The sequence below is a fragment of the Vanessa cardui genome, chromosome 30 (genome assembly GCF_905220365.1).
Source record: "Vanessa cardui chromosome 30, ilVanCard2.1, whole genome shotgun sequence".
Classification (NCBI taxonomy): domain Eukaryota; kingdom Metazoa; phylum Arthropoda; class Insecta; order Lepidoptera; family Nymphalidae; genus Vanessa; species Vanessa cardui.
In genome coordinates, this window is record NC_061152.1 from 3,103,697 (window position 1) to 3,118,567 (window position 14,871).

Sequence of the window (14,871 nt, forward strand, 5' to 3'; positions counted from 1 at the left end):
GGACTACTGTTTGTCGAGGTCGGGGCAGACGGCGTGCTGGCTGTGCTACTTTCAGCTATGGAACTCATTGAAGTATATGATCTTGATGTCACCACTGATGATGTGATATTTTGGTTTACCAAGGAAGTACGACATTTGAAGATTGACATATGTTGATTGGGTAGTCTTGTAACCTTTTTTGTATTATATTGATAAAAATAAATAAATATATTTATGTTTGGTACTTCATTTGTGACGTTACATTAAATTATATGAATAAATGTAATCATTTGTTTTATTTATACAATTAACCTACTTATGCCTTAATGACCTGAAGTCCTTTATAAAAGACAAAAAATATCTAAACAAATGTAAACTCAATGTCTTCGTCAAATAATGTTAAGAAACATTTGTTTTAGTGAAAACTCGGAAGAACCCCTAGTTTATGTTTTATTTAACTGACAAGGTCTCGGCCTTTGTAACAAAAACAGTTTATTGCTATGTAAAGTACATTCGGCCCTTGTTGCAAGTGAACTCAGTAAATGCTTAGGCGTCAGGAGGATATTTAAGAATATAGCAAAGCGTGAGATTGCTTAAATGTTTTTTTAAATAATGTTTTACAAATTTTCCATAAGAGTACTAGTTAGTATGGATCGAAACCAATTATTTTTGATAAATTAATGATTCTGTCGCTGCAAAAAATGAAATGAAACCAAATTATTCTTGGTTCAAATAATTTTATAAAAAAACATATTGGAATCGTCTTTACAGCATCGAATTAAATCTAGATTAAATATTCTGCAGGAAAATACCTCGTTATTTACTCTTTTCCAACACTTTAATTTAAAAGGTAGAATTACTTATAAATAAAATAAAAAAATAAAAATAAAAATAAAAAAGCCTTTTATTCCATGTATAAATTTACATATTACGTTATACAGTTTTTTTTTTTTTTTAAAGTTATATAAAAATAAGGTTTTGAATATTTAAGTAGTTACAATATCGATTTTTTTTTTTTTAAATATCTAATTTTTAATTTATAGATAAAGTGTTTCTTCTTGAAAAAACTTGTTTTTGCATGGACCCCTCTCAGGTGAAGGCCTCCTCCAAGGCGTTCCATTCATCTCTATTCTTTGCTGTTATTAACCAGCTTGTCCCTGCGATCTTTTTTATGTCGTCCTCCCATCTTGTGTAAGGTCTTCCCACTCTCCGTTTGCCTGCTGGGCCCTTCCATTTAGTGACATTTATTGTCCATCTCTCATCAACATAGCGGGCTACATGGCCAGCCCATCTCAGTTTCTGTGATTGGGCATACGACAGCGCATCTATCGCTTTTGTGTGATGTCTTATCTTTGTGTGTCGAATCTTGTGTATCTTTTTTATATTGAATTACTTAACAACAATTAATTACTATCTAAAAATCAACAAATACTTAAGTCTTTCTCGTTTTATCACCACAAACTTGTATTAAGTATTATGCCTTAATTTTTTTCTTTAATTATAAAAAAGCTTTTTCTGATGAATTAAAAATTAATTAACAAAGGTTTTATCTAAGTATATAAATCCTTAATCTCGTGAAAAAACATCTGTGAGGAATATATCATATTTAAAAAGAATAGCTTATGGCTAAATCCTAATGTCTTTTAGCTCGTTGTTTTGTAATATTTGAGAGTACGTCAGAAGGCGATATTAGCGTCGGGTCTATGCCGGAGAAGTGTAGTAATTTCGCTCGCGCGATTTAACAAAAAAGGTAATTTTGTAGTCTAAGTCAAACCTTATTAGATTAGCATTACAGTAAAAGTCCCAGAATCGGTCCAGCCGTTTCAGAGATTAGCCGGAACAAACAGACAAACAAAATTGAAATATTGTTATTTTAGTATATGTACCAAAAGGTAGGTAGGTATCTAGCTAGTGCTGGTCTTGTCAACATGCCACGTGGATTCGTCCAGTGAATATTTTTAATTTATATGTAACTAACTGTCTTTCCGGCTTTACTCACACTAAATTTATAAACCCTCCAACCCCCGTTTTACTTTAGGGGTGCAATTTCGTAATATAAGTTCTTACTGGATGTTTACATCTCATAAGGAACTTATCTGAGAAAATTCAACTTTGTAGGTGTTATAGTTTCTCAGATATCACGATTATTCCGTGAGTAGTGTCAGGATTTTTTAAATGTACTTATATAATTTGAATTGAATTAGTATAATATTTAGTACGACTTTAATTTTTAAATACGTTTTTATTTGAAATAACATTTATTAGTATGATTATTGATTCGGTTATCGACACCGTATTGTGGGACTCCCGCCATTTCCTCTCGTGGCGTGGTGCGGCGACTGGTACTGCCTGGCACGAAAAAACAAATGGCGGTTGATTTAGAACGGGCAGGGCGGAAGAAAGCTACATTCGTGGATGGGCGGTTAAAGGATATAATTATATACAATAAGCGGCTAAATAATATATGTATCGATTGGTAAATAATTATAATGACATAAATTAATGTTGTGTTAGTAGTTTTATTACTATTAGTATTTCGTTTTAATGTAAATAAATATTACGGAAATAAAGTACCTAGGAGAAATTACTGCACGGTATTCCGCGTTCGGTAAGTTAGTAGACTTACGCGGACTTTCGAGGTGACGGTTCTTTCTCCACAATGATGTTCTAGTAAACAGATATTGTCATTAACGCGCTAAAAGTGAGGACTAGAAAACGTCCTAATTGGGACGTTAGCCTTTAGTCGTTTTACGTAGTAATAGGTACGTTATAATACATCATAATTATGTAGTAATACGTTTTGCGTAATTAAAACATCTAGTTATCCCTTTTACTTATTGTTTTTATCAAGCTATCCTTTTTACTTATAACGAAATGTAAAATAAACTGTCGCCGGCGCGGTATATGGGTATAACATATCTGTTTATGAGTATATCATTGTTTCTCCATCGACGTTCGTACTCTTAGTGAGGTTCGGTTCCAAGTGGTTCGGGCCCAAGTGTGGGGCTTACGATGACATACCGTTACCCGTTTTTTTTTCAGGGAAAATAGTTTAATTACTACAATTGATGTCATCAGTTAAATAATTCTTAAGGAAAAAATATTGAGATATTATTTCATTATGATTATTTTTTCAGTTGGCTGTTAAAACGCAAAGTTCAAAGGCCTCCTCTATCGCAAATACCGGCTCTTATAAGTTTCGTAGTTAAATTAATCTTTAATATGTAATAGTTTCGTTAAAACTATTTTTATTGTTATTTAAATTGTAAAAGGAGTTTCTATTCATCATTATTCAGAATATATTTAAAAATATTTTTATGTCAAGAAAACACAATCGTTTTTAATTAATAATTCAACAGAATATATTTCTAAACAATAATTATTATTAAATTTAAAATAATAGTCAGCAACCTATCCTTTTTTGCTAAATTTACGTTCGGAAATAGAAAATTTGGATTAAAAAAAACACGTTGTATAAACAAAATATTTATTGTTATAAAACAGAATATGTAAATCAATAAAAATAAATGAAAATCAAGTGTATTTTACTTTCAATTTAAAAATTGTGACAAAATATACATATAACACATAATCAGGGTCGGAAACAATTGAAAACTAAAATAATGCTTTTTTTTCTTAATAATTCGTAAGCTAAGGAAAAGAAACTTGCATCCTAATTTTTAATTTTATATTTATAATAAAACGTTTAACTGTTTACTCGGGACTAGCTAAATGTACTTATTAACAAAAAAAAGTATTTCCTTTCCACAGAGAAAAAATGTCACTGACGCAAAAAATGGCGCCAAAATTTTAAGAAAAAAAAAAACTTAAATAAATCTAAAATTATTATTATCATTAGTCATTAACAATAATTAACATTTATTAAAATTAATTACAATGAAAACTTTAATGTTTTTGAAAAATATCTTTTTTAAAACTAACGTATAAATTTAAAAATTATCGTATAAAATATTTACAATTTTTAATTCTAATCTTAATTTAAATACAAACGATTCGTTTGTTGTGTTTAAAATTAATTAATAATAATTTCTGCATCCCCAGTGCTCATTATAATAATGAAATACTCTACGATTCTAAATGAAAAGTTTAAGAAAAACGTATTTTTTACAACGAAAGTTGCATGTGTATTCTTACTATACATATAACCGCCAAAGAACTAAGAAAATGTCGGTGGAAACAAAAATCACATGAAAAAAAATAAAAAAAAAATTACAATACTTTATATTTCACCTGCAATTAAAAAAAAACTTTTTAAATATATTTGGACCAACTGATGAATTATAAATAATTTAACTGGCAACATTTTAAATAAAGAAAACTTTCGTTGTTGTAAATTTTATATATCGTCGATGCGCGTGCAATACCGCTGAAGAGCAGTTTGTTAATACCGCGTAACAGCAAAAGGCGCAAAATTGAAATATCTCGCCAATGGATTCATAACGCGTATTGGCTTGTAGTGGATTAGACACATTTTGAATTAGCCAATAAGGAACCTTGATTTTGACATCGCAACAATACCGCGGAACAGCAGCGCGTCTGAAGTTGGCAGCAAGTCCGCGTATTTACCGAACCGGCGAAGAAGTTACAACGCGGTTAGGGCGTGTTCCCGATTACGACTGTTTTACCGTGGAAAACCCCCATGTAAGTATGTTTTTATTGTTTAACGTGTATGTTTATCAATAGTTTAAGCTTAGGTAATGTAGCTTCGTGTAATTATTTAATTATTTTAATGATTCTAGCAAACATAACCTCCATCTTGTAATTACGCGGTTTTAAAACTTCATGATTTGATAAAATTTTTCATCTACGCGGTATTTTATTCTACAATACTAAATTTACAATACTTACATACTAACATACTAAAATTATTTTTAGGTGCAAATAATAATGGAAAATCAAGACAATCATAGTTTTCCTTTTGAAAATGCTGATGTTGCCGACGACGTGATTTCATTGAAAGATCTGTTAGAAAGGCGAAACATTTTACTGAAAAAGAAAGAGGAAATAATAAGAAAACATAATGACCACAATCAACCACCATTGCAATCAGATTCAAAACCTTCGTCAGATAATATATTACAGCAAGAACAAAATCACGATATAACATCCGAATTTAATACATTTACAACACTTTTAAGTACTGTACCAACACAAAGAGAAAATAAAATTACTCCTCTTGAATTGAATGTTAATGTAGTAGAGCACAATGACGGACTTGATTTTTCGTCTGACGATTCTGTCGCAGATCCTTCTTATGTCGCCCTCTCAGATATAACAAATTTAAAGCCTTTATCGCCAGAAAATATGGAATGGTTCCCTGAAAGGGAAATAGAAGAAAAGTCGAAAACAAACAAAAAAAAGCGCAAAGGGGATCAAAAAAATTGGAAAAGGATGAAAAATAAGCGACAGAGAATGTTAGGAGAAGAGTACATCGGATTTAAAAAAGATGGCTTTAAATTTATACAAAATAATCCTAAACCAGCACGAATAATGGGTCCAATATGTATGTCAATGCGATGTTTCAGTGGAAAAGCTATGTATTGTTCGAAATTAACAGAAGAAGTCAGGTCAGAAATTTTTAAAACCTATTGGAAAATGAGTTGGCAAGAAAAGAAAATGTACGTATCTTCAATGGTGGATCAGATTCCTACCACCAGGAAAACTAAAGGCTCAAATTCAAGGCGAAGCGATACCAAAAAATATTTTTTAAAGGTGAATGATAAAAAGGAAAGAGTTTGCCAAAAAACATTTCTGGAAACATTAGGTATAAAAGAATGGACCGTTAGATACTGGCTAGGAGAGAAGATGAATAAAAGTGAATTTGAACCTGAACAAAGAGAAGTAATTGTCAAAGAACCCAAAAAAGATTTAGCTAAAAAATATTTGATTGCTCTACCGAAGCTGCCGTCTCATTATTGTAGACAATCTTCCTCGAAATTATATTTGGAGCCCATCATACAGTCAAAGTCGCAATTGTATCGTCTTTATGTAGATTACTCAGTTTCAAGAAATGAACCGGTGGCTTCAAGAAAGGTATTTGAAGGTGCTTTATTTGAAGAGAATATCGCAATATTTCAACCAAAAAAAGATGCATGCGACCAGTGTTGCGCTCACAAAGCAGGCAATATATCAGATGCGCAGTATACCAAACATATTGAACTAAAAGACTTAGCCAGAGCTGAAAAAAGTTCTGACAAAGAAGCAGCACAGAAAGGAAATATACATGCAATAACAGCAGATCTTCAGGCTGTAAAACTGTGTCCTTGCCTCAATGCCAGTGCCCTATATTTTAAAACAAAACTAGCCGTGCATAACTTTACAGTCTACAACCTGGGGAATAATAGAGTCACGTGTTACTGGTTCGACGAAACGGTATGCGACTTAAAATCGACTACCTATGCTACATTATTTGTGGACTATTTGACAAAATTAATAGATGATGATCCCAAGGATGTCGTAATATTTACAGATGGCTGTACCGCCCAAAATAGAAACAATATTGTATCGAATGCATTATTGCGTTTAGCTATGGCCAAGAACATAGTGATAACTCAGAAATACTTGGAGAAAGGCCACACGCAGATGGAAGTGGACTCAGTTCACTCTGTGATTGAGAGAAAATTGAAAAATAGAGAAGTGTTTTTACCCTCTCAATATGCGACTATTACGAAAGAGGCAAGGAAAGTACCAAGTCCTTATGAAGTTATTACACCAGATTTTACTTTTTTTAAAGACTTCGGTCTTAAAGACTATCTGATTTACGAATCAATCAGGCCTGGTCGTGGGGCGGGTGATCACTGTGTCGTTGACATAAGAGCACTCAGGTATAATCCAAATGGTACAATAGACTATAAGCTCCACTTCTCACATAACTTTACGCCTTTGCCTAGAAGACCAAAGAAAATACTTTCAATAGATAGTGTGCCTTCACTTTATCAATCTAGACAACCAATAACCACCACAAAGTACCATCATCTGCAGGAGCTCAAGAGTGTCATACCAAGAGACTGTCATAACTTTTATGATAACTTGCCTTTTAAATAATGTTTCTAATATCCTAAACGTTGTGATTCATTACTAGTTTCAATTTGAGTTTCAGATTATTTTGTTACTTTATTTTTGTTATAGTGTGTAAGTATAATAGTTAGCGTTGATAAGAATAAGTGCAATGGCAAAAAAGTGATGTTTAAGTAGATCTCAAAAAATAAGTATTGACTTAAAATTATGCTGTAATTTTAAGAAAGAATATTGATTTGACATTCCAAAGATAGTGATTTTTGGATATATAGTAAAAATGGGTATTGTATTTTCATGAGAAGGGACCGATCTCACTCTGGAACATAATAATAAAAAAAGGTTTCTTTATAATTTGATTATGGATATTATATACTTAAGTAGTAAAAATAATTGTTTATCAGATAAGTTTTTTTAAGAAGTCTAAACTTATATTTTTGAAGTTATTTTTGTTATTTTGTCGTAATAAATTAATTCTTTCAATAAAATTTTTTATTTCAACTCCGCGTATTTGCTAATAATAAATAGATTTTTCTGATATTTAGTGCTACAAAACCGCGTAAGTGACTTTTCGCGGAATCTAAACAAGTTATGGTTGAATTTACGTCATTTTTTTACAGAGTAAGTCACGAAAAAATTACTACTTAGTTTAGTCAGTAAAATATAGGCAAATGACTAAGATATCCAGTTTTTTTCGCCTCCTGTAAAATCGTACAAAAGCAGTTACGCGGTATTAACAAACTGCTCTTTCGCGGTATTGCACGCGCATCGACGATATACAAAAATAATACATTATGTATCAGATCAAAACAAAACTACGGAGATCAAATTAATGTCGAATTTTCAATATAATTTAATATGTAAATTATTTTTACCGCTACACTAAGTTATTAACTAAACTTATATATATATTTAAACTTATTATATATATTTCTTATAATATATTTAAATCATAGCACACACGGCTGTGTTTTTAATAATTATACAATTAAGAAAAAAGTTGCAATTTAAGGATTTATATCCAATTTACCTGTCTGCATAATTAAAAAAAATCAAGTTATTTTTTAAATAATCACAACACAATTAAAAAAGTAATTATAAATCTTAGCACTAATAATTAAAAACTATAACAAAGACATCGCCATAATAGAAAAACTAAAATATCTTATCTGTAGGAAAGTAAAATCTACATTTGTTAATGATATAGTACGAAACAACTTAGATGTAGCATCGGCAAATTCAATAAAACCGATTTCTGATTCACACAACCAATAGAAACAGCTCCCTATCGCGCCACTCGACGCTATTCGTCGCTATAGATTCCCGCGTCAGTTCGACCCGAGACAGCGAGTGCGTGTAAAGCGACGCGTCGAATTGACGAATATATTAGGTCACATGATATTACAAGTTATTGCGTTTGTGTAAAGATCATATTCACATGAGAAGTAAATATTGATAATTTGGGATAGCGTACTCAACTCGGGTGTGATCGGTTTTACGAGTTTTGCCGATGCTAAAGTGACAGCGCGCCATTTTGCTTAAATTCGAATGTCATAAACGCCATAATTATTTTGACATTTCCTTATTTCTAAATTACTTATCGTTTATGAAAAAACACAGTTTAGTTTTGTAACAAAATTTATTTTATATTTATCGTTATAAAGTCAATTTTAACGGCATTTCTTGAGGAAATCTAGGACTTCAACTGGATAGTTTTGCCGCGATGTAGACTTCATTGCTGAACGGGCGTATTCCAAGGGATTAACGGAGCTGAAAAATTATTATTTTTTATAAATCTAGTGGAAATCATTAGCTATACTAATAATATAATAATATACTATAAATAAAGTTTACACATATTTATAATAGCATACTGTTCATTATGAGATTAATATTTTATATAGTAACAATATATAGTAACGCATCTGTCATCTTGTATGACATACATCGCGAAAGCGCGGGAAAATAAGATATAAAAAAATTCTCGATATTAAAAAAAAACATTGATTTAAGGCTGTGTACATTATTCCTTACGACTGAACGAAATAAATGTTATAACATATAATTTTCTTTATTAATAAATGCATATGTGAGCTGTGGTAAGTCGCTAATTTAAAATAAATTCACTATTTTAAATGTCAAAAATTTGGTGCCGGCTTTGTAAAAAATACCTCATACTTCTTGGAAAACTGGATATCATTCTTGTGTATATTACACTGGCTCACCATCTCCCAACAATGTACCGCTACTTATACGGTATACTTTTTTTTTTTTAAATATGAGACAACATCACATTACTCTGATCCCAATGTAAGTAGCTAACGCACTTGTGTTGTGGAAGATCAGAAGTATCGACGGTACAAACACCCAGACCCAAGATAACATAGACAACTAATGATAATCTACATTGACTTATGAAAACCGGTGTACACACCACTCGACCACGAAGGTTGTTCGCACTTATGGTCTAGTCCTTACCTTCGATTCTGGACATGGGCGAGTTTCCTCCATTCCTTCCTGTCGATGTGTTGGAACAGTATCATGATGATGGTGAGGTCGCAGTTCGCGGAGTTGACCGCCAGGTGGAGCGGTGTGTCGCCGCCTTTTATATCCTGTAATTAATGAATTTAGATTAGACTTTAGTTCTTATAGACATTAAATATATTTTACTTGGTGGTATGGGTTTGTGAAACCCGTCTGTGTAGGTACCATCAGATATTCTAACGCCAAACAACAGTCAGTATTGTTGTGTTCCGGTTTGAAGGGTGAGTGAGTAACTACAGGCACAAGGGACATAACATCTTAGTTCCCAAGATTAGTGGCGTATTGGTGTAAGAAATGGTTAATATTTTTCACAGCGCTATTGTCTATGGGCGGCGGGAGTGGGTGGTGACCACTTATCATCAGGTAGCATAAAAAAATAAATATTAATTACTTTTAAAATATACATGTTTTTTGGAATTATTTTTGGATCAGTAGAGTGAACAGGCAGGCGATATTTTCGTCCCTTTCTTTCTCTCTATCTCTTTCTGTTACCATCATCAGTCACACATGATTCTTTTTTCAAAATTTTCATTGACATTTGATTATTCTCAAACGGTAATTAATTACATATTTTGTATATTTTATGTGTTAATAGCTAATATGGTCTCATTTTGAAGGGCTTCAGCAAGATGTACAGAAAATTATACAAGTTTCTTGATTGAAATTACGACTTAACAATTAAGTTTAAAAAGCGGAAAAAAGTTTCGATGAAATATCTAGTACATTTTGTTCTATAATCCGAAACTTCATAGATGTCATCGTGTTAGAAGCAGCTAAGTATGTGTGTGTGTGTCGCTTGAGACCTACTAGTATGTATTATTGCTTCCTTCATCTTCAAAGACCTTCACCATCCAACGTCTGTTCTACAGTGTAGATTTCCTATGTCGTTTTGTGTGTGCTGTGTGTGTCGCTTGAGACCTACTAGTATTAATGCTCCCTTCAACTTCAAAGACCTAAACCATCCAACGTCTGTTCTACGGTGTAGATGTCCTATGTCGAGTTGTTGTGCGTGTGTGTGTGTTGTGTGTGCGTGTGTGTGTCGCTTGAGACCTACTAGTATTAATGCTCCCTTCAACTTCAAAGACCTAAACCATCCAACGTCTGTTCTACGGTGTAGATGTCCTATGTCGAGTTGTTGTGCGTGTGTGTGTGTTGTGTGTGCGTGTGTGTGTCGCTTGAGACCTACTAGTATTAATGCTCCCTTCAACTTCAAAGACCTAAACCATCCAACGTCTGTTCTACGGTGTAGATGTCCTATGTCGTATTGTTGTGCGTGTGTGTGTGTTGTGTGTGCGTGTGTGTGTCGCTTGAGACCTACTAGTATTAATGCTTCCTTCAACTTCAAAGACCTCCACCATCCAACGTCTGTTCTATGGTATAGATGTCCTATGTCGTGTGTGTGTGTGTGTGTGTGTCGCTTGAGACCTACTAGTATGTGTTATTGCTTCCTTCAACTTCAGTCCTTCACCACCCAACGTCTGTTCTACAGTGTAGATGTCCTATGTCGTGTAGTGTGTGTGTGTGTGTCGCTCGCTTGAGACCTACTAATATTAATGCTTCCTTCAACTTCAAAGACCTCCACCATCCAACGTCTGTTCTACAGTATAGATGTGTTGTGTTTGTTTGTGTGTGTGTGTGTGCGTGCGACTCACCCCGCGCCACAGGTCGGCGGCGGCGTGCTTAAGCAGTACGTGCAGCGTGTGCGCCCGCGGCGCGCGCGCGCTGTGCTCGCCGCAGCACACGTGCAGCGCCGTGTAGCCTGACACAGGAACACACAGGTTAACTTACTTCGATACATTTAGACACGAATATATATTATCTGTGTGATTACGCATGGATAATATGTATACGCCTCCTCTCCTTAATGGGAGGGGAGGCCTTACAGGTTGGTACTTTACTTTACTTTTACACATGTTAGCGATGTGTTTCAATATGGAGAAACATCTAAAAATCAATAAAACAGTCTGTAAATATCCCACTGCTGGGCTAAGGCCTCCTATTCCTTTGAGGAGATTTGGAACATATTCCAACACGCTGTTACAATGCGGGTTGGTGGAAAACATATATGGCAGAATTTTTATGAAATTAGACACATAAACGTTTGTTCACGATGTTTTTCTTCACCGAGCACGAGATGAATTATAATACAAATTAAGCACATGAATATTCAGCAGGGCTTGTCTGGCTTTGAAGCCGCAATCATTGGTTAAAATACACACTTTCTAACCACTGTCATATCATTACTTATTTGGTATATCCAGAAAATAATGTCAAAATCGGTCCGGCCGTTCCAGAGATTAGCCGGAACAAACGGACAGACGGACAAAAATTGTAAAAAAAATGTTATTTATGTATACACGGTACATATTCCAATATGCACCGTGTACACATACATACATGTGCATTGAGTAAAAATGGGCTATTTTAATAATACAAACAGACACTCCAATTTTATTATATGTATAGATTATATTCGAAGTCCTATAGTATATGAACATGTAATGGTGTGTTCACTGACCATCCGTGTTGGCTTGGTGCACGTTGAACAGCGGCTGGTCACCGTCCTCGCGGCGCACGAGCTCGGCGAGCACGTGCGCGCACTCGTCGCCTGCGCGTGCGCACGCCGTCACCAAACTATCCCCCAGGGCATCCACCTGGAAAATATAATCGATTTATAGCTGTATTTCTATAAATTTATTATTACAAAGTATAATACAATTAGCCAAGTGTGAGAGAAGAGAGAGACAGAAAAAAAATCACGTTTCTTGTATGGAAGTCGAGATGGCCCAGTGGTTAGAACGAGTGCATCTTAACCGATGATTGCGGGTTAACATCCAGGCAAGCACGGCTGATTCATGTGCTTAATTTGTCTTTGTAATTCATCTCGTGCTCAGCAGTGAAGGAAAACATCGTGAGGAAACCTGCATGTGACAAATTTGAAATCCGCATTGGAACAGCGTGGTGGAATATGTTCCAAACCTTCTCCTCAAAGAAAGAGGAGGCCTTTAGCCCAACAGTGGGAATTTACAGGCTGTTTTTGTTGTTGATGTTGTATGGAAGCCCCTTTACATATTTAATCTGTCTTTAAAACGGCAACAGATTATATATGTACATATTCGGTGAACATTTTAACTGTCTAACTATCATGTTTCACGAGATACAGCCTGATGACAAACGGACGGACATACAGCGGCGTCTTAGTAATACGGACTCTTTACGTACGGAACCCTATTGAAGTATTAAAGATCAGCTGTTTCAACTAATAATATCGCCATTAAATTATGCACATGAATATTCAGTGGTGTTAACTGGATTTGAACCCGCAATCACCGGTTAAGATGTACGATCTAACCACTGACCCATCTCGCAGCACATATAACACAAACACAGTTGCCCTATATTTATATACTTGGAGGTAGGTACCACCCACTCATCAGTTATTCTACCGCCAAACAACAGTATTGTTGTGTTCCGGTTTGAAGGGTGAGTGAGCCAGTGTAACTACAGGCACAAGGGACATAACATCTTAGTTCCCAAGGTTGGTGGCACATTGACGATGTAAGGAATAGTTAATATTTCTCTCAGCGTCATTGTCTATGGGTGATAGTGACTACTTACCATCAGGTGGCCTATATGCTCGTCCGCCAACCTATACCATAAAAAAAAACAAACACAGTTGCCCTATATTTACATATGGGTTAAGATATGATCTCGTTTATATAAAATCTAATCTTGTCGATATCTGGATTATGTCAGCAGGAAAAGACGATTTCGTATCGATTCGATATCGATACATCAACAAATTGTTACTAGAATCGATTCAAGAATTCTCAATGATTTCCTTCACCCAGCGAGAAATATATTAGACATATAAATTCCACGGGAAATGTCATACTAAATACTTATTTATACAGTTACACTAATATTATAGTTATATATTGAATAAACTCATATTTTGTTAGTGTATCCGATTTCATATAAATTTAACAAAATAAAAAACAACTTCAAACAAAACACTATTTTAAAACAAATAAATATGCACTAAAGAGTAATAAAAATAATTGCGTATTTTTAGAGTCCTCCTAAGTAAAATGAAATGAAAAATATTAGACTACTTAAAAGTCGATTTACGATTATATAACGTAGTTATAGTTATTGTTATATTTGGAGCCGGTGTCAGCCAAGAAAACCTACAGTATATCTATCAAGCAACAATACCAGTTAAAAAAATACAGACGAATTGATAACCTCCTCCTTTTTGAAGTCGATTTAAAAGTATAGATTTTAGTACGTCATTTGCATGGCTGTAAAAAATAATACAAGATGCTTTCCCGCGTAAACGGATCATAAAAGAAAACAAAATATAGTCGCGCATGGAACGACAATACGAGATTTTTGTTAAATTGGATATTTGAACTTCAGAAATATAAAAAAACTGTACTGGCGTATTTCTTACTATATTGCATAATTATAGAGTTGATGACATTTTAATTGCATTTACGTTAAAACAATTGATAGTTTAATTATAGCAAGCCGTACGAATTGAAATGTCAGATTTGACAGCCCGCCATTATAGTTTTTTTTTTCTTTTTAATTTAAACTCTCTGTACTGGGAAGTATCTTAAGTACCTAGATGGGTCTGTAATGTTGTTAGGGTGGTAGGATGTTGTAAGCCTTTGTGGTGACCACTACCATCGAATTCTACTGTCAAACAGGCACTGTCAAATAGGTTAATGTTGAAAATACAAGCAATGTAACGAAGTCAAAGGATTTTATTGTAAATTTCAGCATTTTAGCTTGTAAATTTCCCACAGCTGGGATAAGGCCTGATGAAATGCACATGTGGCAGAATTTCGATGAAATTCCTCACGATGTTTTCCTTCACCGCCGAGCTCGAGATGAGTTATTATAAAGACAAATGAAGCACATATATATAGTAGTGCTTGCCTGGGTTTGACGGCAATCATCGGTTAAGATGCACGCGTTCTAACCACTGGGCCATCACATCTCATTTACTATAATAACTTATTCAAGATCATTCTAGAATACAAGTAAACTGTGTCAAACGAAAAGGAAGAAACCTATATAGCCAGTTTACATTATTAAAGACCTAATTCTTTTTAAGTCATTTTGTAAGACCCAATGCCTTATGACATTGTTTAAAATTAAAAAAATCAAAATGAAAATAAACTTTATTCAAGTAGGCTTTCACAAACACTTTTGAATCGTCATTTTACAATTAAGTGAAGCTACCACCGGTTCGGAAAGTAGATTCTACCGAGAAGAACCGGCAAGAAACTTAGTAGTTACTCT

At 34.0% G+C, this 14,871-nt stretch overlaps 2 protein-coding genes across 2 annotated transcripts in view; one reads left to right on the plus strand and one right to left on the minus strand.

The window, feature by feature from the left end:
- The first annotated feature begins 4,333 nt into the window (after positions 1-4,333).
- On the plus strand, positions 4,334-7,534 carry LOC124542320. Its single transcript, XM_047120285.1, has 2 exons — positions 4,334-4,641; positions 4,876-7,534. The coding sequence occupies exon 2, from the start codon at positions 4,888-4,890 to the stop codon at positions 7,042-7,044; it is 2,157 nt and encodes a 718-aa protein (XP_046976241.1). The 5' UTR covers positions 4,334-4,641; positions 4,876-4,887; the 3' UTR covers positions 7,045-7,534.
- A 254-nt stretch (positions 7,535-7,788) lies between these two features.
- LOC124542321 (putative leucine-rich repeat-containing protein DDB_G0290503) overlaps positions 7,789-14,871 on the minus strand; it is a 55,170-nt gene continuing 48,087 nt past the window's right edge. The window contains exons 6-9 of the mRNA XM_047120286.1: positions 12,077-12,212; positions 11,211-11,317; positions 9,493-9,626; positions 7,789-8,784 (exon numbers count right to left, since the gene is read on the minus strand). Of these exons, the coding sequence (XP_046976242.1) occupies positions 8,685-8,784; positions 9,493-9,626; positions 11,211-11,317; positions 12,077-12,212 (477 nt within the window). The 3' untranslated portion in view covers positions 7,789-8,684. The remainder of the gene's footprint in view (positions 8,785-9,492; positions 9,627-11,210; positions 11,318-12,076; positions 12,213-14,871) is intronic.